The following is a 27886-nucleotide window of genomic DNA, read 5'->3' as shown; positions in this document are numbered from 1 at the left end:
CATGCACTGATGATCTGGCACACGAAGTTTGGGGAATACAACAGGGTCCCCCCAGACTTATCCAGGCATCGGAAGCGGGACTTCAGGATGCCAAATGTGCGCTCCACCCCTGCACGGGTGCGTATGTGTGCAGCATTGTATCTTCTCTCGCCTCTGGTTTGCGGATTCCGGTATGGAGTCAGGAGATGGGGCCCAAGTGCATAGGCAGAGTCACCTGGAAGGGAAAAGACAGGAGGATGTTAGTCATGCATGTGCCCCTCGCGATGTCTGCATCATGGGGTCAGACAGTCATGTCTGACTCCCATGTCACTCACCAACCAGCCAGCTGTCCCTGTACACGTTCTGTTCGAATTCTGTTGGAATGTTGCTTTGACGGTATATGTAGCTGTCGTGGCTGGCCCCGGGGTGTTTGGCATGGACGTGCCATATGAGGCATTGGGCATCGACTATCACCTGTACATTGATGGAATGCCACTGCTTACGATTACGGTATATGTGCTCTGTGGCACGGGGGGGGGGCTGTAGTGCCACATGTGTGCAATCAATGGCCCCCACGGTGCGTGGGAATCCGGCAATTCTGTAGAAATCCTGCATTGCCTTCTGCCACAGGTGCTCATGGGTGGGTTTAATGATGTGGTGGGACATGCGTGTGAGGATTGCGGGGACAACCTGGTGCACGCATCTGCTCATGGTGGATTGTGACATCCCAGACACGACTCCACTTGTACGTTGGTAAGATCCACTGGCGAGTAGGGATGAGCTTCGCGTTCGATACGAACGTATGTTCGACTCGAACATCGGTCGTTCGATCGTTCCTCGAAACTCGAACAAAACGGGTCGTTCACGCCAAATTCGAGTGACGCAAAACATCCCATAATTCACTGCGGCGTTGAGCGCTGATGATTGGCCAAGCATGCTGTATGTCCCGCATGCTTGGCCAATCACAGCGCGCAAAAAACGAAGAGCCATAATTGGCCAAAGCCAGGGTGGCTTTGGCCAATTATGGCTCAGGGGGATTAGTACACGCCAGTCAGTGTAGTTAAATCTACAGTTTGTAGAGAATATATTCACATCCCTAGGAGTTGTCAATATATTTATAAACTGTATAGCTCAGCTAGATCTGCTATTAGTATCTGTCAGGCAGGAGATTGTTCTTCATGCAGCGCTCTAACGTGTTGTATTGCCTGCATTAGGGATTAGCTTAAACATAGTACTCCGTGGTATTCAACGTGTGCTAGTTAATTGCACATACACGCATTACCTGTTACTGCACGTGTGCAATTTATTTGCACAGAAACGCAGTCGCTCTTACTGCGTGTGTGCTGTTTAATAGCAACTAAACGCAGTTGGTGTCACTGCGTGTGTGCTGTTACATAGCACCTGAACGCAGTCGCTCTTACTGCGTGTGTGCAGTTTACTAACACCTGAACGCAGTCGGTGTGACTGCGACTATTTTGTTTATATAGCACCTGAACGCAGTCGCTCTTACTGCGTGTGTGTGCAGTTTACTAACACCTGAACGCAGTTGGTGTCACTGCGACTATTTTGTTACATAGCACCTGAACGCAGTCACTCTTACTGCGTGTGTGCAGTTTACTAACACCTGAACGCAGTCGGTGTCACTGCGACTATTTTGTTACATAGCACCTGAACGCAGTCGCTCTTACTGCGTGTGTGCAGTTTACTAACACCTGAACGCAGTTGGTGTGACTGCGTCTGTTTTTTTACATAGCACCTGAACGCAGTCGCTCTTAGGCCCCGTACACACGACCAAACATGTATGCTGAAACTGGTCTGCGGGCCAGTTTCAGCAGACATGTTTGGTCGTGTGTGGGCGCGAGCGGGCCGAATTCCAGCAAACATTTGCCCGCCGGGCCTTTTCCCAGCGGACAAATATTCCTGGACGTGTTTTAAAACCGTCCGCTGGAATCCTGCCCGCTCGGACATGTACGGTCGTCAGTACAGACCTACCGTACATGTCCAGGCGCCCGCCGTCCCTCGCATGCGTCGAATGACTTCGACGCATGCGTGGAAGCCTTTAAATGGCAGGCCCGCCCACGTCTCCGCGTCATCGCCGCGTCATCGTCGCGGCGACGACGCGGACACGCCCCGCGTAATGTTTACGTGCGGACTTCTGTACGATGGTGTGTACAACCATCGTACAGAAGCCCTCTGGCAGACATGTATGGTGAAAACGGTCCGACGGACCGCTTTCACCGTACATGTTTGTTCGTGTGTACCCGGCCTTACTGCTTGTGTGCAGTTTACAAACACCTGAATGCAGTTGGTGTGACTGCGTCTGTTTTGTTACATAGCACCTGAACGCAGTCGCTCTTACTGCTTGTGTGCAGTTTACAAACACCTGAATGCAGTTGGTGTGACTGCGTCTGTTTTGTTACATAGCACCTGAACGCATAAATATGGCTGGAAGGACAAAGAGAGGCAGAGAGTCACGAGGGCAACCAGGCTCTGCATCTAGAGGTAACACTGGTGGTGGATGTGGTGCATCCTCTTCAGCACGTGGCCGTGGCCGCTCGTCCTTCTTTTCGGGAGCTGGCCGTGTTGAGCCTCAACATGCAGAGAAATTAGTTGAGTGGATGACCAAGCCGTCTTCATCCTCCTCATCCTCTCTCACACAGACTGATCATAGTTTGTCTGGCAAAGCAGCTGCCAAGGCGTCCTCTTCCCTCTGCACAATGGCATCACACAATCCTTCCCTAATCCCACCGTGTCCTCCTGAGGAGTCCCCCGAACTGTTTCAACACAGTGTTGGGTACATGCTGCATGAAGATGCGCAGCGTTTTGAAGACTCCGATGACGGAACACAGATAGAGGAAGGCATTGATGTGAGCCCAGGAAGAGGGGGTGGCCGAGAGGGACAACAATCTGGGAGTGATGTTCCCCCAGCTGGAGCATACTGCCAGGTTGTCAACAGTGATGATGAGGAGGGAGGGGATGATGAGGTCACTGACTCTACCTGGGTGCCTGATAGGAGAGAGGAGGAGGAGGAGGAGGAGGACGACGAGGCACAGGCACATCTCCAAAAGAGGCAGGATGCCCTCCAGGGGTCAGCTTAAGGGCAGCACACCAACTGCATTACATGGCACTGCTGTGTCTCAACGGTACAGCAAAAGTTCTTTGGTGTGGGCCTTTTTTGAAACATGTCCATCAGATCGTACCTTTGCTGTTTGCAACATATGTCTCAAGCGTATCTCACGTGGCCAAAACATCACCCGCTTGGGCACCACATGCTTGTCCAGACATATGTCGAGCTGCCATGCAGCTCGTTGGCAAGCATACCAGAAAGACCCACACCAAAGACCAAAGCGTACCTCCCCTTGCCCTTCTGTGACCTCCAAACCCACTAGACCCCCAGTCCTCTCTGAAGCCTGCACTGAAGTTGTAGAAATAGGTGTGTCACAACCTAGTAGTGGTAGTACATGCGCGCAATCTACTGATAGTACCAGACAAATTTCCCTGCCCCAGCTGCTGCAGTGCCGAAAAAATACACTCCCAGCCATCCTCATGCCCAGCGGTTGAATGCTAGCTTAGCAAAATTGCTAGCACTTCAACTGTTACCTTTTCAGTTGGTAGATTCTGCCCCCTTCCGTGAGTTTGTGGAATGTGCAGTACCTCAGTGGCAAGTACCCAAACGCCACTTTTTCTCACGGAAGGCGATTCCGCTCTCTACCGTCATGTGGAAGGCAATGTCCATGCCTCGCTGGACAGGGCGGTCAGTGGTAAGGTGCATCTTACCTCTGACTCATGGTCCAGCAGGCATGGACAGGGACGTTACCTGTCTTTTACGGCCCATTGGGTGACTCTGCTGGCAGCTGGGAAGGACGCAGGGCAAGGCACAGTAGTTTTGGAGGTTGTTCCGCCACCACGCCTCCAAAACACTACTACTGCTTGTGACACACCTCTCTCCTCCACCCCCTCCTCTTCTTCTTCCTCTGTGGCCTCTTCCTGTGGTGATGTTTCCTCAGAACCAGCCGTGCTCTGTAGGCATACGAGGGGCTACGCAGGAATGCAGGCCAAGAGATGCCATGCGGTGCTAGAGCTGGTGTGCTTAAGAGACAGGAGCCACACTGGGGAAGAGGTTCTTTCAGCTCTGCAGGGGCAGGCTCAGAGGTGGTTGACGCCACACCAGCTGAAGCCTGGAATGGTGGTCAGCGATAATGGCACCAACCTCCTCTCTAGCCTGCGACAGGGAAAACTCACCCATGTGCCCTGTTTTGCGCATGTTCTCAATTTGGTGGTGCAGCGGTTCTTGGGCAGGTACCCGGGCTTACAGGATGTCCTGAAGCAGGCCAGGAAAGTCTGTGTGCATTTCCGGAGGTCATATAATGCCACTGCTCGGCTGACAGACCTTCAGAGGGAATACAACCTGCCCAAGAATGGCCTAATCTGTGACATGCCCACCAGATGGAACTCTACGTTGGCCATGCTGCAGCGGCTGCACACGCAGCAGAGGGCCATCAATGAGTACCTGTGTCAATATGGCAGCAGAACTGGCTCAGGGGAGCCTGTTTTTTTTTTCACCACGCCAGTGGGCCTTGATCAGGGATGCATGCACTGTCCTTTCACCATTTGAGGAGGCCACGAGGATGGTGAGCAGTGACAGTGCATGCATCAGTGAGACTGTCCCGCTTATTCACATGTTGGAGCACACCCTACGTGGAATAATGGACAGGGCCCTTGAGGCAGAACAGAGGGAGGAATAGGAGGACTTCCTTACCTCTCAAGGCCCCCTTTATCCAGACACTGTTCCTGCTTGGCCACCTAGAACACAGGAAGAGGAGGAGGAAGAGGAGGAGGAGGATGATGATTGTATCAGCAGCATGGAGGTGGAGCCTAGCACACAGCATCAACAGCAGCAGTCTTCAAGGGATCATTTACAGTCCCAAGGAACACGTGGACTTTTACGTGGCTGGGATGAGGTGGCTGCGGATCCTGTCGTCCTCAGTGACCCAGAGGACTCTGCCCCGAATGCCTCTGCAAACCTACGCTGCATGGCCTCCCTGATCCTGCAAAGCCTGCGTAAGGATCCTCGTGTATGTGCTATCAAGGAGAGGGATCATTACTGGCTGGCAACTCTCCTTGATCCACGTTACAAGAGTAAGGTAGCGGAGCCTTATGTTGCCATCGCAGAGGGAGCAGAAGATGAAACTTCTGCGGTAGGCCTTGCAGAAGGGTCTGTGCAATGCGTTCCCAGAATCGGGGGGATTACCAAAACCTGGCCCTGGACAACGTCTTGCTGAGGCTTCGGTGAGTCAGAGAAGGAGCGGTGGAGAAGGTGGCTGTCTGACCGATGCGTTCAGACAATTTTTTAGTCCGCAGCCCCAAGGTCTGACCGGTTCCAGCAACCATCGCCAGCGTCTGGTTTACATGGTCCGGGAATACCTAGCGGCAAGATCCGACTTGGACACCTTCCCCACGGAAAATCCTCTGGCTTACTGGGTCTTGAGGATGGATCACTGGCCAGAGCTTGCACAGTACGCAATTGAGCTACTGGCTTGCCCTGCATCCAGTGTTCTTTCAGAACGCACATTCAGTGCTGCTGGAGGCTTTGTGACCGATCACAGGGTGCGCCTCTCCACCGACTCTGTTGATCGACTGACCTTCATCAAAATGAATCAGGCTTGGATCAACACCAGCTACCAAGCACCTGATGCTGATGTTACTGAATAAGAATTTTTTGTTGAAATGTCAGATCCCTTTGAGACTGCTGATGCTGAGTGACTGTCCTGTTATGCTGCTGATGGAATATCCTTCTCCTCCTCACTTTTCTTGCTGATAGCTAGTAAGAAATTTTGTTTTTCTGTGCTCCGCCACCAGTGCCTAAGGCCTAATTTTTCTGCCCCTGTTTAACAGGGGCGCCTAATAAAAAATGTTGATGCAATACTTTGCACGTGGCTCCTTGTTGCACTCCAATTAAAGATATTGGGAGGGGTTGCAGTGTTGTGTTGTGCCTACGGATGAATTTTTGTGCCCCTGTGTAACAGGGGCGCCTGATAACAATTTTTGATGCAATACTTTGCACGTGGCTCCTTGTTGCGCTCCAATTACAGATATTGGGAGGGGTTGCAGTGTTGTGTTGTGCCTACGGATGAATTTTTGTGCCCCTGTGTAATAGGGGCGCCTGATAACAATTTTTGATGCAATACTTTGCACGTGGCTCCTTGTTGCACTCCAATTAAAGATATTGGGAGGGGTCGCAGTGTTGTGTTGTGCCTACGGACACATTTTTGTGCCCCTGTGTAACAGGGGCGTCTAATAACAATTTTTGATGCAATACTTTGCACGTGGCTCCTTGTTGTGCTCCAATTACAGATATTGGGAGGGGTTGCAGTGTTGTGCCTATGGACACATTTTTGTGCCCCTGTGTAACAGGGGCGTCTAATAACAATTTTTGATGCAATACTTTGCACGTGGCTCCTTGTTGTGCTCCAATTACAGATATTGGGAGGGGTTGCAGTGTTGTGCCTATGGACACATTTTTGTGCCCCTGTGTAACAGGGGCATCTAATAACAATTTTTGATGCAATACTTTGCACGTGGCTCTTTGTTGGGCTCCAATTACAGTATGTTTGAGGGGTGCCCTTTTTTCTACAATTTTGCTTTCACAAAAAAATAATGGCCCCCCCACCACCCCTAAAATAATCAAGATATTGTTGCCACACAGCACGTGCGCAAGCAGTATTAAATGACTTTGTTCTTATAATAATTTCATGTTGTGCAGGGACATTTCTAAACACGTGCCACTACTATAGACACACAGCAGGTGTGATATTTGAAGGAATTTTTCATTTTTTTTTTCACTTTAAGCATCATTAAAATCGCTGCTACGGAAAAACGGCCGTTTAAAAAAAAAAAATTTCCATTGATAAATGGTCTCTGGGGCAAGACCCGGGTTCTGAAAGACGTTTTTCAACATTAAATTGAATATTGGTCTTTAAAATGAGCGTTTTTGAATTCGAACGTTCGAGTCCCATAGACTTCAATGGGGTTCTGAATGTTCGTGCGAACCCGCGGTCTGTTCGAACGTTCTGGTGCGAACCGAACCCAGGTATGTTCGGCTCATCCCTACTGGCGAGGAAATGGAGTGTTGCCAGTACCTTGACCAGTGGCTGCACTGCATGTGAGCATTGTGTCTGGCTGGTGATTTCATCATGCAGGGCTGTGGCTAATTCCAGGATGGCATCAGGGCTGAATCTGAAGATGCGGTACACCTCCGATTCCCCCATGCCAAAGACGTTCATGCGTGTTCGGTATATCCTCTCCCGTGCCCTCCTCCGTGCCTGTGGACGTAGTAGTGCTATGACCATGGCTGCCCCTGGCATGTTGGCATACAGATGTGTTATCCTGCAAGTGTGGTTGCTCAGCTCGTCTGTAACGGTGCTGCTGCAGCTGCTCTCCAGCTGACCTGTGCACGTCTGTTGCTGAGTTACACCTGCTTTATGAGGAATAACTTTAGGCCGGACGTACAACTTACGCGCACATCCATCGCGTAGCCTGCGCCGGGTGCAAGTACATTTGTGAATCGCCGTATCTCTCTCATTTGCATATGTGCATATTTGAATATAAAATCAATGGGAGTGCCAGATGCGTCCAGCATAAATATGCGCCCACGATTCGCCGGCGTACGCAAGTTACGTCGGTCGAATGAAGCCTATTTCTAGGCATATCTCGGTTTGTGGGCACGGCGCATAGATACGACGGCGCATATTTGCACTTACGCGGCGTATCTCGAGATATGTCGGCGCAAGTGCTTTGTGAATCAGGGCCTATAATTTTTGCGCAAACCAAAGTTGCTTAGTGCGACTTTTTTTTGTTTACCAAAAATATGTAGAAGAATACATATCGGCCTAAACTGATGAAGAAATGTGTTTTGAAAAAAAAAATAAACGTGGGATATTTATAATAGCAAAAAGTAAAAAATATAGGGCTAGATTCACGTAGATCGGCGCATCTTTAGAGCGGCGTAGCGCATCTCATATGCGCTACGCCAACCTAACATAGAGAGGCAAGAACAGTATTCACAAAGCACTTGCTCCCTTTGTTACGCCGGCGTAGCGTAAATTGGCCGGCGTAAGCCCGCCTAATTCAAAGTAGGAAGGAAGTGGGCGTGATTTATTAAAATGAAGCGTGACCCCATGCAAATGAAGGGCCAAACGAACGGCGCATGCGCGCGCATGCTCAGAATCACGTTGCATATACTCCCTAAGATACGAGGGCTCCATGCCTACGACGTGAACGTAACCTACGCCCAGCCCCATTCACGTACGACTTGCGTAAACGACGTAAAATACGACGGCTGTTCCCTGGTCCATACCCTAACATGACTTACACCTGTTTTATGTGGAATAACTTTACGCCGGACGTACGCCTTATGTAAACGGCGTAGATTACAGCGACGGGCGCAAGTACGTTCGTGAATCGGCGTATCTCGGTCATTTGCATATTTAACGCGTAAATCAATGGAAGCGCCCCTTGCGGCCAGCGTAAATATGCGCCCAGGCTCCGACGGCGTAGGAAACTTAGGTCGGTCGGATGAAGCTACAATTCAGGCGTATCTAGCTTTAAGAATCTGACGCATAGATACGACGGCGCATCAGTGCACTTACGCGGCGTATATAAAGATACGTCGGCGTAAGTGCTTTAAGAATCCGGGCCATAGTTTTTTGTTTTGTTTTTTAAAACTGAAGCATTTTTTTGTTTATAGCGCAAAAAATACCACTAAAATAAAGCTCTATTTGTGGGGAAAAAGAACGTAAATTTTTCTTGGGTGCAAAATTGTCAGTTAAAGCGATGCAGTGCTGAAACGCGAAATATGCTCTGGTCATTAAGGGGGTAAAACCTTCTGGGGCTGAAGTGGTTAAATAGCCCATTTGCCGACCTTATCTGTCACAGAATGTGCACACACGCACATTTCGCATATGCGGTCGCATTTCCGCACATATGCGTGTGCACGCACTAACGCTCCTCTTTCAGGCATTCGGAGAGCGGGGATTCTTGTGCAGCTATTATTCTGTCTTCTGACAGAGCCTCTCTGACACCCATAGACTTCAATGGTGTTCGTTATTCGGTTTAGAACTTTTGCAATGTTCAAGAGTTCTGCCGTGAACCAAACCAGGGGTCGATCGGCCCATATCTAATAGAGAGCACGTAGTGGTGTATGTGTATAAATACATCCTGAGAAGGTTTGCAAGAAGCGTATAGCAAGACAATATTCATTGCAGCTCAAAACCAATCAAATAGCTGTGGGGTTTTGAGTGAAGTGACTTTTGTATGCTGCACTCTTTGCCCATTTCAGCACTGAAAGATTTTACACCCTTCATGTTAAATTTATATATATTTTTTTTCACACAGATAGAGCTTTTTTTTTGGTGGTATTTGCACCCTCTGCTTACATGTGGATGTAAACCCATGTAGATCCTGCATATGTATGTAAACAGCAATTGGGCCACACATGTGAGGTGTCTTTGCAAACATTACAGTGAGAGCAATAGTTTATGGTTAAGGCTGGCCATACATAGAGTAAATTTATTTTTTGAAACCACGAGTTGCAGGAAAAACTGAAAATTGTATACTCACCTTTCCATCATTTTTCTTTCCTGTCGCATCTTCATAGCAGCATACACCTTTGGGTTGTGGCTCCGCCCCCACGACCTGATAGGACCGTTTAACTATTAAGCCCAGAGAGGGCCCCCGCCCAGATATTCTCAGTATATATACCTCACTTCAGATGGGTGGGCATCTGTATGTTGCCATTAAGATGCGACAGGAAAGGAAAATTATGGAAAGGTGAGTATACAATTTTCCGTTTTCCTGTCGCATCATGGCAGCATACACCTTTGGGTGAAAAACTCGCAAACCGGATGGGTCTGAGCATAAAGATAATGTTTTATTTACAAGGAATAGAGGTGTTGGACTGAATAACTATTCGTCCAAACTCTGCCATAGACAATCTGGCAGAGTCCACCTTATAATGAGAAATAAAGGTGTTTCTGGATGACCAAGTCGCTGCTTGGCAAATAGTTTCCGAGGACACTCTGCAGTAGGCCGCCCAGGAGGTAGCCATTGCCCTTGTGGAATGTGCCTTCAAGCCCTCAGGCTTGATGGTTTTTACCAGCCAAGCCGAGATGGTGCGAGAGGTTGCTGCTTGCCCTCTTCTAAATCCATGTGGGATGACCAGGAGGTTTTCTGATTTCCTAAGATCATTGGTTGCCGAGAGGTAGGCTAGGATGTTGGTTCTTACATCCAATGGATGTGGATCCCCTTGATCGGTGGAGAGAGCAGGAAGGTTGATCTCCTGGTTAAAGTGGAAGGAGGATGATACCTTTTGGGGATAAGCCGATTGGATGGTCTTAAGACTACTTTGTCTGGATAGACAATCAAATATGGTTATTTTATCCAGTAAGGCTTGCATCTCTGAGACTCTCTTTGCAGATGTTATTGCGATCAAGAAGGTGACCTTGAGCGTTAGGTCCCACAGGGAGATGTTGTCCAATGGAGAGAATGGTTCATGCGCTAGAGCTTCCAGTATGACCGAAAGATCCCAGGTCGAGAAGGAAGGTTTTCTGGGAGGCCTTATCTTTAAGCAGGCCCTCTGAAATTGGATGACGAGAGGTTCTTTTGTCCATTTGACTCCTGTCATGGCCGATAAAGCTGATACGTGGACATTTATAGGTAGATTCACAAAGAGTTAGGCCGGCTTATCTACAGATAAGCCGACCTAACTCTGAATCTAAGCCGACCTATGTTTAAGTGTATTCTCTAACAGAGATACACTTAAACATATCTAAGATAGGACGGCTTGCGCCGTCCTATCTTAGATTGCAATGTTTTGGCTTACCGCTAGGTGGCGCTTCCATTGCGGCTGGCGTAGATTATGTAAATGAGCATTTACGACGATTCCCGAATGAACGCGAGCCCGCCGCAGTCGATTAACGTTGTTTCCGTAAGCGATAGGGCGCCTAAAGTTATTCCACCTATGAGGTGGAATAACAATGTTAAGTATGGCTGCCGTTCCCGCCGCGAGGTTCAAATTTTTTACGTTGTCCGCGAATCGGGATTTACGTCGTTTGCGTACACGTCGAAATCAATAGGCCCGTACGGCCTACTTGGCCGCAATGCGCACTGGGAAATGTAGTCGCCCGGCGCATGCGCAGTGTCAAAAAACGTCAAACGTGAGGTCAAGCCTCATTACCATACAACACGCCCCCCCTCCAAGTCATTTGAATTAGGCGCGCTTACGCCCGCTCGTTTTAGGCTACGTCGCCGAAAATTAGCAGGTAAGTGGTTTGAGAATCACTACTAGCCTCACTAATTTACGGCGGTGTAGCCTAAAAAGACTAGGCTATCCCTAAAGTTAGGCGCCCCTACGTGAATCTACCTATTAGAGTGCTTGACCCAAGGCCTTTATCTAGGCCTAACTGGAGAAACTCAAGGATTTGAGCAGCTGTTGGAGATTAGGGATGAGCTTCGAGTTCGAGTCGAACTCATGTTCGACTCGAACATTGCCTGTTCGGCGAACAACGAACAATTTGGGGTGTTCGTGGCAAATTCGAAAAGCCGCGGAACACCCTGTTAAAGTCTATGGGAGAAATCTAAAGTGCTAATTTTAAAGGCTAATATGCAAGTTATTGTCCTAAAAAGTGTTTGGGGACCTGGGTCCTGTCCCAGGGGACATGTATCAATGCAAAAAAAAGTTTTAAAAAAGGCTGTTTTTTCGGGAGCAGTGATTTTAATAATGCTAAAAGTGAAATATTCCTTTAAATTTCGTACCTAGGGGGGGGTGTAAAGTTAGCATGTGAAATAGCGCATGTTTCCCGTACTTAGAACTGTCTCTGCACAAAGTGACATTTCTGAAAGAAAAAAAGACATTTAAAACCGGACTTGCGGCTACAATGAATTGTCGGCTCTGGCAATTCAGAGCGAATTCATTCATAAAACAAAAATTGTGTGGGGGTCCCCCCAAATTCAATTATCAGGCCCTTCAGGTATGGAATGGATATTAAGGGGAACCCCGCCGTCAATTTAAAAAAAAAATGACGTGGGGTTCCCCCAAAATATCCATTCCAGACCCTTCAGGTCTGGTGTGGATTTTAAGGGGAACTCCACCCCAAATTTTAAAAAAAAATGGCGTGGAGTTCCCCCAAAAATCCACACCAGACCCCTTATCCGAGCACGTTAACCTGGCCGGCCGCAGAAAAGAGGGGGGGGGACAGAGTGCGGCCCCCCCTCTCCTGAACCGTACTCAACATGGGGAGGATGTCCCCACGTTGATGGGGACAAGGGCCTCATCTCCACAACCCTTGCCCGGTGGTTGTGGGGGTCTGCGAGCGGGGGGCTTATCAGAATCTGGAAGACCCCTTTAACAAAGGGGACCCCCAGATCCTGCCCCCTCTATGTGAATTGGTAATGGGGTACATTGTACCCGTACCATTTCACGAAGGAAGTGTAAATAGTTGGAAAAACACACACACACACCGTAGAAAGTCCTTTGTTAATAAAAAAAAAGAAAAAAAATCCAGCGGTGGTAATCCATTCGGTCCGGCTCCCTGCTCCAATGTTTCTGTTCCTGCTCCAATGATTCTGATAAGCCCCCCGCCCGCAGACCCCCACAACCAACGGGCAAGGGTTGTGGGGATGAGGCCCTTGTCCCCATCAACATGGAGACATCCTCCCCATGTTGAGGGCATGTGGCCTGGTACGGTTCAGGAGAGGGGGCGCACACTGCCCCCCCTCTTTTCTGCGGCCGGCCAGGTTAACGTGCTCGGATAAGGGGTCTGGTGTGGATTTTTGGGGGAACTCCACGCCATCTTTTTTTAATTTGGGGTGGAGTTCCCCTTAAAATCCACACCAGACCTGAAGGGTCTGGAATGGATATTTGGGGGGAACCTCACGTCATTTTTTTTAATTGACGGTGGGGTTCCCCTTAATATCCATTCCAGACCTGAAGGGCCTGGTAATTGATTTTGGGGGGGACCCCACGCTATTTTTTTTTTTTTTTTTTATAAATGAATTCGCTCTGAGCCGACAATTCATTATAGCCGCAAGTCAGTTTTAAATGTCTTTTTTTTCTTTCAGAAATGACACTGTGCAGGGACAGTTATAAGTACTAGAAACATGCGCTATTTCACATGCTAACTTTACACTTCCCCTAGGTACGAAATTTAAAGGAATCATTCACTTTTAATGTTTCACTTTTAGCATTATTAAAATCACTGCTCTCAAAAAAAACGATACATGCATTGATACATGTCCCCTGGGACAGGACCCAGGTCCCCAAACACTTTTTAGGACAATAACTTGCATATTAGCCTTTAAAATTAGCAGTTTAGATTTTAAACATTCGAGTCCCATAGACTTTAATAGGGTTCTAAAATTCACACAAACGTTTAGTGTGTTCGCAAGTTCTGGTGCGAACCGAACAGGGGGGTGTTCGGCTCATCCCTATTGGAGATGACGGGTTCCAGTCTTGTTGTTGCGTGACTGAGAGAAACTTCTCCCAGATCCTCTTGTAGGTATTGTTGGTGGTGCATTTTCTGGCTTGAAGAAGCGTCTCTACCACTTTCTGGGAGCAACCTAGGTTTAGGAACCTAGTCCTTTCAACCTCCAGGCTGTCAGATGCATCCTTTCCGGGGATGGATGAAGAAGTTGCCCCTGAGAGAGTAGGTCTGCTGCTGGTGGAAGCAGTAACGGTCTTGCTGTGTTGAGCTGAAGGAGAGTGGTGAACCATAGCCGTCTCGGCCAAAAGGGAAGGACTGCTATTATCGTGGAGGACAACCTCTTCAGTCTGAGAAGAAATCTCAGTATGAGGTTTCGGGGGAAAGATGTACCCCAGACGGAAGTTCCACTCGTGCTGCAGGCAATCCGTCCCCTCCGCTAACGGGCAGGGGAATCTCGTCAGGTACCTCCGGCACTTTGCATTGTCTGGAGTTGCTGCCAGGTCTACATCCGGCATGCCCCAAATTTTTGTTATGAGGGAGAAAGCTTGGTAACTCGGAGCCCACTCGTTGTGGGAAACGAGGCTCCTGCTTAGGGTGTCGGCCAGCTGATTCTGGGGCCCCGGTACATACATCGCTCTTAGCCCCGACAGATTCACTTGCGCCCATTCGAGAACTGGGCGGACTTCCTGCACCATGGAACAACTTCTGGTCACTCCTTGCCTGTTGATATAGGCAACTGCCACCCTGTAGTCCATCTTCAGCAGGACTTCTTTCCCTTTCAGGAGAGGACTGAAAGCCAAGAGAGCTTGGAACGATGCTTTCATCTCTAGGACGTTCAATACTACGTCAAGTGTCTTGAAAGACCAACGGCCTTGGACTGCAAGTTGCTGGTAGTGTGCTCCCCAGCCCTCCTTGCTGGCATCCGAAGTGATCACCTCCTGAGGGGGGGGTGACTATACATTTGTACCTCTTTAGGTTATAAAACCGGGTCCACCACCATAGAGACTGTTTGACCTCCTTTTGGATGATTTGTTGAGACATCGATACGCCACTCCATTGTTTCAAGATTGATGTCTGGAGAGGTCTTGTGTTCCACTGGGCCCATTAAACCATAGGGATGGTTGCTGATAGCAACCCCAGAATGCTGATACATTCTCTGGCTGGAAGTGTGGTGGATAAGAGTAACCTCTTTGCCTTTTGGACTATGACGGGAATCATCTCTTGAGGAAGCTCTATGGTATTGAGCCGGGTATCTAGTTCTGCTCCCAGGAAAACCATTCTTTGGGTAGGTTGGAGATTGCTTTTCCTCCAGTTTATCAGCCACCAAAATTTTTGAAGGGGGGATGTTAGGGTATCTCGATGGAGTAGAAGAGACTCTTGGTTGTCTGCGAGCAGTAAAATGTCGTCCAGATAATGGTGGACTCTCAACCCTTGCTCCCTTTGTAAAGCTATTACTGGTAGCAGGACCTTGATGAAGGTTCTGGGAGCAGTGGAAATACTGAACGGAAGGCTTTGAAATTGAAAGTGTTGATGATTCACCGAGAAACTGAGAAACTTCTGGAACGCAGTGTGAATAGGAACGTGCAGGTAAGCGTCCTTCAAATCCACGGAGAGCATCCAGTCGCCAATGTTTATGGCATAGAGGATTGATTGTAGGCTTTCCATCTTGAATGTCTCCACTAGGATTGAACGATTGAGATTTTTCAGATCTAGGATGGGGCACAAATCCCCAGTCTTTTTCTTTACCAGGAAAAGAGGCGAGTAGAAGCCTTTTCCCCTTTGTGGAGGTGGTACTTCCAATATGGCCTGTTTTTGGATTAAGTCTTAAACATATTCTGTCAGCACCAGCTTCTTTCCCGAGAAGTTGGGATTCTGGTTGAGACAAACTGGTCTCTGGGAGGACGATTCTTGAACCTCCATTTGTGCCCATCTTGGATGGTAGCTACTGTCTATGGATCTTTTATTAACTCCATTCAAACCTGCCTGAAGTCCTTCAGTCTGGTTCCTACTATGGCTGGTTGGGCGGACGTACCTTCAAAAGGACTTCTGGTCCCCCGTGGCAGTGGTCTTGGGTCTTTGGAGTTTTAGGAAGGAGGATTGTGGAATCTTCCAATTCTTCCTGTACTCTCTGCCGGGCCTGTATGACTTAGCCTCCCTATACCTGTCTGAGAGGTTTCGTCTCGGCGGTAGGCGGTCTTTGTTGCTTCGGCCTTCTGTCTGAAGGGATAAGACCTGACTTCCCCCTGGTGAACTTTGAAATGGCCGAGTCCAACTTCTCTCCGAAGAGGTTTGTGCCATCAAATGGGATTTTGCACCAGTTAGACTTCGAGGAAGGGTCAGCTGACCAGGGTTTTAGCCAAAGTGCCCTCCTTGCCATAACTGAGCTTAACATTGCTCTTGATGTTGATTTTATCATGTCTACAGAGGCATCTGCGACAAAATCGCCTGCAAGGCTAAGCTCCTGGAGAGCTGCGATTACTCTCTCTTGATCCGTTCCCTCAGATACCAATTTTTCGGCGTTAGAGGACCAGCTTGAAATGGCTCTTCCCACTGCTGCTAGTGTTATTGCTGGTCTGCAGTCACCGCAGATAGGTAGGCTCTTTTAAGATCGAGATTGATCTTTCTGTCCAGCACGTCTTTAAATGTAACCGCATATTCTATTGGAAGTGTTACATGCCTGGCGAGGCGCATCAGGGAAGAATCTACCACTGGCGGTGTTACTAGTTGGTTGACTCTAGATTCCTTAAGCGGATACAGTTTGGCAAGCCTATTGCTGAGACCGGTCTTTTTCTTAGGTTTCTGCCATTCATCCTTGATTAGGTCTTCCAGTTCATCGATAAATGGGAAGGTCTCTGGCTCTCTTTTCTGATCCGGAAAATATTTTCTTGCTTTTTGCAGAGTTTCTTTTTCCTCTTCCCAATCGATGGCTTCCTTCACTCTAGAATAAGAGATCTGACTTTTTAGATGAAGTGCCTTGTGCCGACCTGCTTGTTTCAGACTCTGCGATTTGCAGGGATGTGTCTCTGGCCGGATCTCTGCGTGGCTGTCTTTCTCTGGTCGCTTCATCTAACAAGATTGGCAAAACAGACAAGCTTATTTTAAATTTAGAGAGAATTTATTTTCACAGACCTCACCCTAAAACCATTGTACAACTGTTGGTATTTAGCTTTTTAAAGACAAACATAATAGGGCAGATCCACGTACATCGGCGCATTGTTGCGGCCGGCGTAGCGTATCTCTGATACACTAAGCCGCCGTAACTTACAGCGTATTTTCCTTATCCTCAAAGAAGTTTTGCCGTAAGTTATGGTGGCGTAGTGTAATTTTGGCGGCTTAAGGGCACGCAGTTCAAATAGATGTGATGGGGGCGTGTTTTATGTAAATACATTGTGACCTGACGCAAATGACGTTTTTTTTTAATGGTGCATGCGCCGTCTGTGGGGGTATCCCAGTGTGCATGCTCAAAATTAAACCGGAACAAGCCAATGCTTACGACAGTGACGTCATTCTACGCAAATCCCTATTCGCGAACGACTTGCGCAAACAACGTAAAAAATAAAAAATTTGAAGCGGGAACGACGGCCATACTTAACATTGAGTACGCCTCATATAGCAGGGGTAACTATACGCCGGAAAAAGTCGAGTGCAAATGACGTAAAAAAATGCGCCGGCCGGACGTACGTTCGTGGATCGCCGTATCTAGCTAATTTGCATACTCGACGCGGATTTCGAAAGGAAACACCACCTAGTGGTCGGCGGAAAAATGCACCTACGATCCAATGGCGTACTAAGACGTACGCCAGTCGGATCGAGCCCAGATGCAGTCGTATCTTGTTTTGTAGATACAAAACAAAGATACGACGCGGGAACTTTGAAATTACGCGGCATATCACTAGATATGCCGGCATAATTCTTCTGGGGATCTGGCCCAATTTGTGTATGTCTCCAAATATTTGGAATATAATTGTTTCATACTGCAGTTAAAAACAATATACCTCCCAAATTATTTTTGCCAAGTATATTTAAACGGTTTTAGTTATGTGTATGTAAAAACATTCATTACCAAAAGGTAAATAAACAAAATTATACATTACCAGTATTTAAGAGTTCTTTCTGTTTGAGGAGCGAAGTGCCATGAGGGACTTCTTTCAACATTGCTACATGTTTGCGTTCAATCTCTCCCTTCCAGCTTCCTTCCAGAGATAGAGAGACCTTCGACCAGCAACCTCCAAAGATTCACCAAAGATCGAGTCAGAGATCCCTCTCGTGTCCTCTGCAACTCCATTTTAACACACCCCAGAAGTGGGTGTGTATCTCACACTACTACTTCAAATGATGCTATGTTAGGTAGGCTGCCATAGCAACCAAGGATGCGGCCATTTTGAGTAATGCCACTCTTAACCTGTAGGGGCGGTGGTGTATAAGGAATAATTTCTAATTTTAGGGTCATCCAGGGTTGATCATAATTTATGACCCCCTTTGACCTAAATCTTGGTGGAGCACCATGAATTGTCTTAAGCCGCGTACACACGGTCGGTCCAAACCGATAAAAACAGCCTGAAGTCCAGTTTCATCGGTCCAAACCGACCGTGTGTACGGCCCATCGGTCTGTTGTCCTTCGGACAAAAATTAGAGGACTTGCTTTAAAATCGAACCGATGGACGGCTGACCATCGGTCAAAACCGATGGTTAGTACACAAAAGCATCGATTCAAAACTCGCGCATGCTCAGAATCAAGTTGACGCATGCTTGGAAGCATTGAACTTTGTTTTTTTCAGCACATCGTGTGTTTTACGTCACTGCGTTTTGACCCGATCGGTTTTTGAACTGATGGTGTGTACGCACATCAGACCATCGGTCTGCTTCAGCGGTGAACCGATGAAAACGGTCCGTCGGACCATTCTCATTGGATGGACCGGTCATGATGTGTACGCGGCCTTATATGTCAAACAATTGTCAGACATCCTGGCATTTCTTACCACTTTATAGACTGGGAATATTTACCCATCTTAGCTTAGACCATTAGTTGAATTCCTAGGAAAGTGAGATCCTTTGAAAAGTACTTCTAAGCAAAACCCTTTACTTCCCAAATACAGGCTCTCAATGTCAATACAGCTAGGAACTCACATTTGTAAGCATAGTAATCAGTGTTGTAACTAACGGCGTTTAAATAAAGCTGTTAGGTAACGATGGGCATCCTGAGGGTAACGAGTAATCTATCAGATTACATTTGCCCTCTCGGCAACGCCGTTCCCATTACTGGGTGGCGTTACCGAAATTACTTAGAGCGGGGGGGCAGTCCGGGCAGACTCTGCCTCCTCCCGTGACGCTGCTTGTAAGTGACTCACCGTCCGACCAGCTGACGCGGCCGCGTCGAAACGTCACTCCGTATACTCAGTATCGGGTGGCTGGGAGTGTACGGAGTGACGTTTCGACACGGCCGCGTCAGCTGGTCAGGTGGTCGGATGGTGAGTCACAACAAGCAGCGTCACGGGAGGAGGCAGAGTCTGCCCAGACTGCCTGGCGAATGGCGATACTTGACGGTGAGAAGGGAGTGGGACCTAATGCCTAAAACAGATGGAACAGCGGCGTTGGAGCCCGCCGAGGAGATCATCATGACAGTCGGCGATGGAGAGGCACACAGGTACGCCCGCACAGTACACGGGATGGGACACACAGACCCAGGAGGTGGGGAATGGGGATAGAGTCAGAGTCAGATCATGATATCAGGCAGCTTAGCGGGCTTATCCAGGCTCTCCCCACAAAGGATGACATGCCTGGGCAGTGGGCAGTTGAGCACTGTGGGCAGGTGGAGTTGATAATTAATTATACACAGTATTGCATTTGCTGGGCCTGCCTGGGCATGTGGAGCGGTCCGGTGGAGTGTCAGTGACACTCCATCGGACTGCTCCACATGCCCAGGCAGGCCCAGCAAATACAATACTGTGTACAATTATTAATATCATCATCACACTCCACCTGCCCAGCAATACTGTACAATATGTGTGCAGTGTGAGTGACACTGCTGCAGTGCACACTGAATCTATTTTGTACAGTATTGCTGCCTGGGCAGGTGGAGTGTGATGATGATATTAATAATTGTACACAGTACGAAATGTTCTAAAATACTGTATATAGTGTTTTTATTCTTCAATTAGGTAATATATACATCTTTGATATTAAAGATGTTATAGAACGTAATTGCATTGTAGAATATAAAAAAAAAGTCAGTTACTTTGCTGAGTAACTAATTAATTACTTTGCCAATGAAGTAACTGAGTCACTAACTTAATTAATTTTTCGGACAAGTAATTTGTAACTGTAACTAATTACTTTTTTAAAGGAAAATGAGCAACACTGATAGTAATATATATGTACTCAACGAGTTATAATAACTAATACATTTACATTATTACCGTTATGAAAGAAACATTACTATTTAAGATATATAATATGATAGCTTATTGGTGGGTGAACCCCCCCCCCCCTTGTTTCGTTCATGCAAAGAACAATTCCTGTGAGTTCATAAAACCAGGGAACCTTATCATTCTCTCATCTTATAAGTGTCAAACCTAAAAGATATATGACCTAGAGATGGGACATACAAGGCTTATTACAACCTCCCGGTAAGACAAAATCATTCTGGTAACAAGGCCTTATTTACAGGCTTTGAACTGTGATTCAACCTAAGACACAAAATGGTTTCTCTTCTGCCAAATATATATGAATATGGAAAACATGAAAAATATATAATATGCGTAATATTAAGGCCTATATGTATATTCTTTTGACCCCAAATGTTCTGACAGAAGGAAGGTACTGTAAAAAGACTTCAGCCTTTACAAACACTTTAATGAAACAGAAACAGTATGAATTACGTAAGTTACATTGTTAACTAAATATTTTTTATTCATTTACTAATTTACCCAAAAGCTAGTGTGACAGATACCATTTCACACTCTGCTGAGTGCTTCCGTCAGAAATACCGCTTCCTCCAGTCTGACCATCAGAGAGATCAAATATTATAGCTGCATTGAATACAAGGCTAGCCGGTAATAGCTTGTATGAATCATGAATGGTTTATTGGACAGTATATAGGCTTTTTATACACTTTTTAACACTAGGGGTTAGATAACAAGGTGGGGCTGACTCATGGCTACTCCCCCCCAGCTACAACTTAGCTGACAACTATATAATAACATGTTAATTAACACAGCACTTAAAGCAGCCCAGGTGACCAGACTGTCTGTCTCCAGAGGCCAATGTGGCCAACTCTTTCAATGATCATGTATTGTTCAAAATTAAACAAACTAAGAATAGTGTTTCGGCAAATCCAAGAAAATAGTCTCTCAAAAATGTAACAAAAAGAGGCATATAGCAATAACAAAGAACAGGGCGAATTTGGGCAGAAAAGGGTCCCTGCAGCCAGTGTCTGCGACAGCTAGCATATCACTTTAGCATCCCTTTTATGTTAATACAATTTTCATTTCACTTTAATGATCATAGAAGCATTTACCTTTGAAATGTTGGATGTTTTGCATTAACCAAGTGACTTAATAACACAATAACCTTGTTTTTCAAATTGCAGGCAAAAAATCCTCTTCAAAGGCACCCCTAGAATTTTCTGAAAAGTCTTCCTATCAACAGGTAAAAACACAAAACTTTATCATTATAATAGTAAGCTAGGGCGGCGTTTGTTTTTTCCGTTTTTTGTTTTTTTTCCCTTTTGAAACCTGCAAAGTTAAAATGTGCTAGTATGCATCGCATTATGTGAAACCTTACTTCCAGCTTCACCCGGGTTGGCGGGCTTCGGTCCTTTAATTTGATGAGCCGTGATTACATCACTACTGCGCATGCTTGGGAGCCACTGTTCATGGCACAGCTTCATAAGTAAATATCTACTAAACGGTGCACATTTAGGAGATAGTTACTCTATCTATATTTAAGCCATTATCTGTGTAAACTTACTCCCATTTTGAATAAAGATAAAAAATTACTAACATAGCACCTGTGCTTTATTGTAAATATTGGAGGGTTGTAATTCCTTCTGGGACTTGGCCACTCTATGACCTATTATATTTACATGTATTTCTCACATTCTATAAAAAGAATTTTGTTAGTACAAAAAAAATTAACGCATTGCACCTTATATTAAAAAAGCAAAAACTTACATGAATGACATAATGCAAACAAAATACATTAAAATTAATCATACTCAACAGCACCAATTGTCACTCACCAAAAGCTTTCCAAGGATCCACACAATTAAAAGGAGAGAGGATGCCAGAAACAATAATCCTGCAGCGCGAACCCCAGGCAGGTGTGAGGGTAAAAAGAGGCAGTGGCTGTGGGAGAGAGAGTAAAAAAAGGACTACAAACCTTACTTGTGTAAAAGAGATACCCACATAATATATTATTAATTTTACCCAGTGCTGTGCTATGGCCAAGGTGAATAAAAACAAATATAATTAGTTAATAAATATGTGAAAGTGTGATTCAAACGCATTTTATATAATTGCTACAAAGGAGGGCCGTCTATAATATTGATTGGACTCTGGGCAAAATTTTTCTTGTCCCATCCCCCCATATCACAAGAAATAGCAGCTAGACTCAAAATAATTTTACTGTATGAGATCAGACAGCGATTGGTTGCCAGAGGTTACAGCATATCATTACCGCCTACTGACTGGTTTCTAGAGGTTAGAGCCCACATTACAGCTCACTGATTAGTTGCTAGAGGTTACAGCACATGATTTATTCTTGTTGATTGGTTGCTAGAGATTACTGTACAGTAATACTACTCACTGGTTGCTAGAGGTTACAGTACATAATCTCCTCACTGCCTGCACACCATGGACCGTGAGGTGAGCGGACCCATCAATAGACATAAAAGTCCTAGGGATCCTATAACTCCTGGGATCAGTGGCAGTGCTGGGGAAAGGGTGTGATCAATGGCAATGCTGATTCTTTTTTACCGACTACCAATATAAAAGAGGAATTTCAACACTGACCACCAATGTAATAGGGGTTTCCACTGGCAACTAATGTGATAGAAGCATTTACAGTATACACCGATGTAAGGAGGGATTTACACTGACCACTAATGTAAGGGGGACATTCACACTGCCCACTAGTGTGAATAAAAGGATTCTACACCAAGCCCCAATGTGACGAGAAGATTTAGACTGACCACCAATGTAACTAAGCCATTTAGCCTGCGTTCAAATTTGTGTGTCGGGAATGCATGCAAAATCACTTTCCTAACACGACAGAAACGTGCTGCCCTTTAGCAGAAACACAGCAGTGCCATCAATTGTTAATGAGACGCTCACACATCTGCTGACGCGCTATGGCACCGTTTGATTTTGAAATGGTGTAAAGGTGTAATCCATCAAGGGTGGAATCTCTCTTCTTCTTCTTCTTCATCCTTTTCATCCACATCTCGCTGTGGTTGTACCAAGGGGTACCGTGATAAGGCATCGGCCACCTGGTTACCCTTTGCTGGGTGGTAATGAAGGAAGAGCACCAAGTTTGGCTGTCTGGAGATATACTAAGGGGTTGTTATCTGTCCAGACTTCGAACCTAGTACCTCTGAGATACTCTGAAACATTCTGTAATGGCCCACACCAATGCTAGCAGTTACAGCTTGAAGGAGCTGTAGTTTGTAGGGTTTCTCTCGGTTGCATGAAGGCTGCGACTGGCATAAGAAATAAACCTTTCCACACCATCTTGCTCTTGTGAGAGCACAGCCCCCAGGCCCTGGTTACTGGCAACAACCTGTACCTGAAAGGAAAGCGAGAAATCAGCAAAAGCGAATACAGGGGCTGACGTTAACTGCTGCTTTAAGATGTCAAATGCTTCTTGCTGTTCCAGTCCCCATTCCACCTTCTTGTGGCCCCCTTTCTGGTCTACTCCTTTTAGTAAGTTCTGGAGTGGAGCAGCATGATGAGCGTAGTGTTTGATTAAACGTTGATGGTACCCTGCTAACCCTAGGAGGGCTCTAGCTTCAGTCCCAGTTGTCGGGGCTTTCCATCCTGTATGACCTTGATCTTCTCTGGGTTGGGTTGCACTCCTTGTTTGGAGACGACATGTCCTAGATATTCAATCTCACTTTTAAGCAGTTGGCATTTCTTTGGTTTAAGCTTATACCCATACTGGTGTAGCAGGGCTAGCACAGCATCTAGATGGGCAAGGTGTTCTTAAAAAGGTGGCAGAGAACACCACTATGCCATCTAGATAAATTAGGATGCTATCTAAGTTCATGTCTCCCAGACAATGGTCCATTGTCCTCTGGAAGGTAGCCGGTGCATTGTTCAACCTGAAAGGCATACTTGAACTGCCATAGTCCCATAGGAGTGATGAAAGCAGTTTTTGGCCGATCTGCTTCAGCGACAGGGATCTGCAAGGTCAAGTGTAGAAAATAACTTGGCAGCTAGGGACTCTTCAATTCATGGCAGAGGATAAGCATCTCTAGTAGTGACAGTTTCAACCATCTACAGTGGGGATCAAAAGTTTGGGCACCCCAGGTAAAAATTTGTATTAATGTGCATAACGAAGCCAAGGAAAGATGGAAAAATCTCCAAAAGGCATCAAATTACAGATTAGACATTCTTATAATATGTCAAAAAAAACGTTAGATTTTATTTCCATCATTTACACTTTCAAAATTACAGAAAACAAAAAAATGGCGTCTGCAAAAGTTTGGGCACCCTGCAGAATTTATAGCATGTACTGCCCCCTTTGCAAAGCTGAGACCTGCCAGTGTCATGGATTGTTCTCAATCATCGTCTGGGAAGATCAGGTGATGTCAATCTCAAAAGTTTTAAATGCCCAGACTCATCTGACCTTGCCCCAACAATCAGCACCATGGGTTCTTCTAAGCATGTGTCTAGAAAACTGAAACTGAAAATAGTTGACGCTCACAAAGCTCGAGAAGGCTATAAGACGATAGCAAAAACGTTTTCAGATGTCAATATCCTCTCTTCTGAATGTAATTAAGAAATGGCAGTCATCAGGAACAATAGAAGTTAAAGCAAGATCTGGAAGACCAAGAAAAATATCAGACAGAACAGCTCGCAGGATTGTGAGAAAAGCAATTCAAAACCCACGTTTGACTGCACGATCCCTCCAGAAAGATCTGGCAGACACTGGAGCTGTGGTACACTATTCCACTATAAAGAGATACTTGTACAAATATGGTCTTCATGATAGGCCCCGTACACACGACCAAACATGTATGCTGAAACTGGTCCGCGGGCCAGTTTCAGCATACATGTTCGGTCGTGTGTAGGCGCGAGCGGGCCGAATTCCAGCAAACATTTGCCCGCCGGGCCTTTTCCCAGCAGACAAATATTCCTGGACGTGTTTTAAAACCGTCCGCTGGAATCCTGCCCGCTCGGACATGTGCGGTCGTCAGTACAGACCTACCGTACATGTCCGAGCGCCCGCCGTCCCTCGCATGCGTCGAATGACTTTGACGCATGCGTGGAAGCCTTTAAATGGCAGGCCCGCCCACGTCGCCGCATCATCGCCGCGGCGATGACGCGGACACGCCCCGCGTAGTGTTTACGCGCGGACTTCTGTACGATGGTTAGTACAACCATCGTACAGAAGCCCTCTGGCAGGCATGTACGGTGAAAACGGTCCGCCGGACCGGTTCCACCGTACATGTTTGCTCGTGAGTACCCGGCCGAAGAGTCATCAGAAGAAAACCTCTTCTACGTCCTCACCACAAAAATCAGCGTTTGAACTTTGCAAATGAACATTTAGACAAGCCTGATGCATTTTGGAAACAAGTTCTGTGGACCGATGAGGTTAAAATAGAACTTTTTGGCCGGAATGAGCAAAGGTATGTTTGGAGAAGAAAGGGCACAGAATTGAATGAAAAGAACCTCTGTCCAACTGTTAAGCATGGGGGTGGATCAATCATGCTTTGGGGTTGTATTGCAGCCAGTGTCACAGGGAACATTTCACGAGTAGAAGGAAAAATTGATTCAATAAAATTTCAGCAAATTTTGGATGGCAACTTGATGCCATCTGTGAAAAAGCTGAGGTTAAAGAGAGGATGGCTTCTACAAATGGATAATGATCCTAAACACACCTCAAAATCCATGGGGGATTACATCAAGAGGTGTAAACTGAAGTTTTTTTTGCCATGGCCTTCACAAACTCCTGACCTCAACATAATTGAAAATCTATTGATAGACCTTAAAAGAGCAGTGCGTGACAGACAGCCCAGAAATCTCAAAGAACTGGAAGACTTTTGTAAGGAAGAAAGGGCAAAGATACCTCAAACAAGAATTGAAAGACTCTTGGCTGGCTACAAAAAGCGTTTACAAGCTGTGATACTTGCCAAAGGGGGAAGTACAAGATAATAACCCTGCAGGGTGCCCAAACTTTTGCAGACGCCATTTTTTTGTTTTCTTTCATTTTGAAAGTGTAAATGATGGAAATAAAATCTAACTTTTTTTGACATATTATAAGAATGTCTAATCTGTAATTTGATGCCTTTTGGAGATTTTTCCATCTTTCCTTGGCTTTGTTATGCACATTAATACAAATTTTTACCTGGGGTGCCCAAACTTTCGATCCCCACTGTATAATCTACACAGAAACGGAGGGTGCGTAATTTTTCCGCACTAAGACAATGGGAGCTGCTCATGGGCTCTTGCTGCCTTCAATTACGCCTTGTTGCATCATTTGTTCCAACATCTGCTTAACTTCCTGATAAACATAAGGAGGTATGCTTCTGTAGTGCTCCCGGATGGGTGGACTTTCTCCTGTGGAGATCTCATGTTCAATCCCATTGCTACAGCCCAGGTCAAAATCCCCCTCTGACCATCTATCCACCAATCACTTTACTGCTTCCGCTTGAGTGGGTGACAGTTCCTCAGTGGACAGCTGTAGAAATGGGAATATCTGTTCTCCTGCCAATGCTTGGTCTGTTCCCGCTGACTATTTTGGCAACATTCACGTTTGCTACTTAGCATTGTCCACAGAGCTTCTGGAGCTCTATGTGGTACACTTTAGGAGTGATCACACCTATAATTATGGCCAGTTCTGCCACTGGTGTCCCTGGGGCAGGTGAAGTGGAGTAGTTTTGCTGTTACGCATCCTAACAAAGTGCCTTGTTGAACTACTGTGAGGCAGGGCCAGATTAACATAGGGGCTATTGGAGCTGCAGCTCCAGGCCCCTTCCTCAAGATAGGCCCATTTGCAAAAAAAAAAAAAAAAAAAGACAAAAAAAAATAGACTTCGAGGATTGTATCTCGGCGACCAGGCATGAGGAGTCCCCCGAACTGTTTGACCACAGTGTTGGGTACATTCTGCAGGAGAATGCACAGCGTTTTGAAGGCTCTGATGATGGTGCACAGCTAGAGGAAGGCAGTAACGTGAGCCCAGAGAGAGGGGTGCCCAAGAAGGACAGCAATCTGGCAGTCATGTTCCCCCAGCTGCAGCATACTGCCAGGTTTTCTACAGTGATTAGGAGGGAGGGGATGATGAGGTCACTGACTCCACGTGGGTGCCTGATAGGAGAGGGGAGGAGGAGGAGGCACATCTCCAATGAGGCAGGATGCCCTCCAGGGGCCAGCTTAAGGGCCGCACACCGACTGCATCACAATGCAGAGCTATGCATGTGCAGGGTGCTGCTATCTCTCAGCGTTATTCCAAAAGTCCTTTGGTGTGGGCCTTTTTTGAGACGAGTGCATCAGATCGTACCGCTGCTATTTGCAACATATGTCTCAAGTGTATCTCGTGTGGCCAAAACATCGCCCGCTTGGGCACCACATGCTTGACCAGACATATGTCGACCTGCCATGCAGTTCATTGGCAAGGGTACCTCAAAGACCCACACCAAAGAACAAAGCGGACCTCTCCTTGCTCCTCATCAGCTGCGATCTCCAACCCCACTATACCCTCAGTCCTCTCTGAAGCCTGCACTGATAGGACTGAAGGTGTAGAATTAGGTGTTTTACAGCCAAGTACTTGCGGGCAATCTACTATCAGTACACCAACGTCAGATTGTACCAGGCAAATTTCCCTGTCCCTGCTGCTGCAGCGCCAAAAGAAGTTCTCTCCCAGCAATCCACATGCCCAGCGGTTGAATGCTAGATTAGATAAATTGCTAGCACTTCAACTGCTGCCTTTTCAGTTGGTAGATTCTGCCCCCTTCTGTGAGTTTGTGTGATGTGCGGTACCTCAGTGGCAAATTCCCAAACGCCACTTTTTCTCACGGAAGGCGATTCCGGCTCTCTACCGGCATGTGGAAGGCAATGTCCATGCCTCGCTGGACAGGGCGGTCAGTGGTAAGGTGCATATTACCGACTCATGGTCCAACAGGTATGGACAGGGACGTTGCCTATCTTTCACGGCGCATTGGGTGACTCTGCTGGCAGCTGGAAAGGATGCAGGACAAGGTTCAGTAGTGT

At 46.7% G+C, this 27886-nt stretch overlaps 1 protein-coding gene across 1 annotated transcript in view; it reads left to right on the top strand.

Moving 5' to 3' along the window:
- Positions 1-20232: 20232 nt before the first annotated feature.
- The window catches only part of LOC120930475 (electrogenic sodium bicarbonate cotransporter 1-like), a 644541-nt gene continuing 636887 nt past the window's right edge, over positions 20233-27886 (top strand). The window contains exons 1-2 of the mRNA XM_040341656.1: positions 20233-20335; positions 21046-21104. Coding sequence (XP_040197590.1) covers positions 20233-20335; positions 21046-21104 — 162 coding nt within the window. The remainder of the gene's footprint in view (positions 20336-21045; positions 21105-27886) is intronic.

This window comes from Rana temporaria, chromosome 3 (assembly GCF_905171775.1).
Source record: "Rana temporaria chromosome 3, aRanTem1.1, whole genome shotgun sequence".
In the NCBI taxonomy this organism is placed as follows: domain Eukaryota; kingdom Metazoa; phylum Chordata; class Amphibia; order Anura; family Ranidae; genus Rana; species Rana temporaria.
This window is presented reverse-complemented; position numbering and strand designations above follow the sequence as displayed.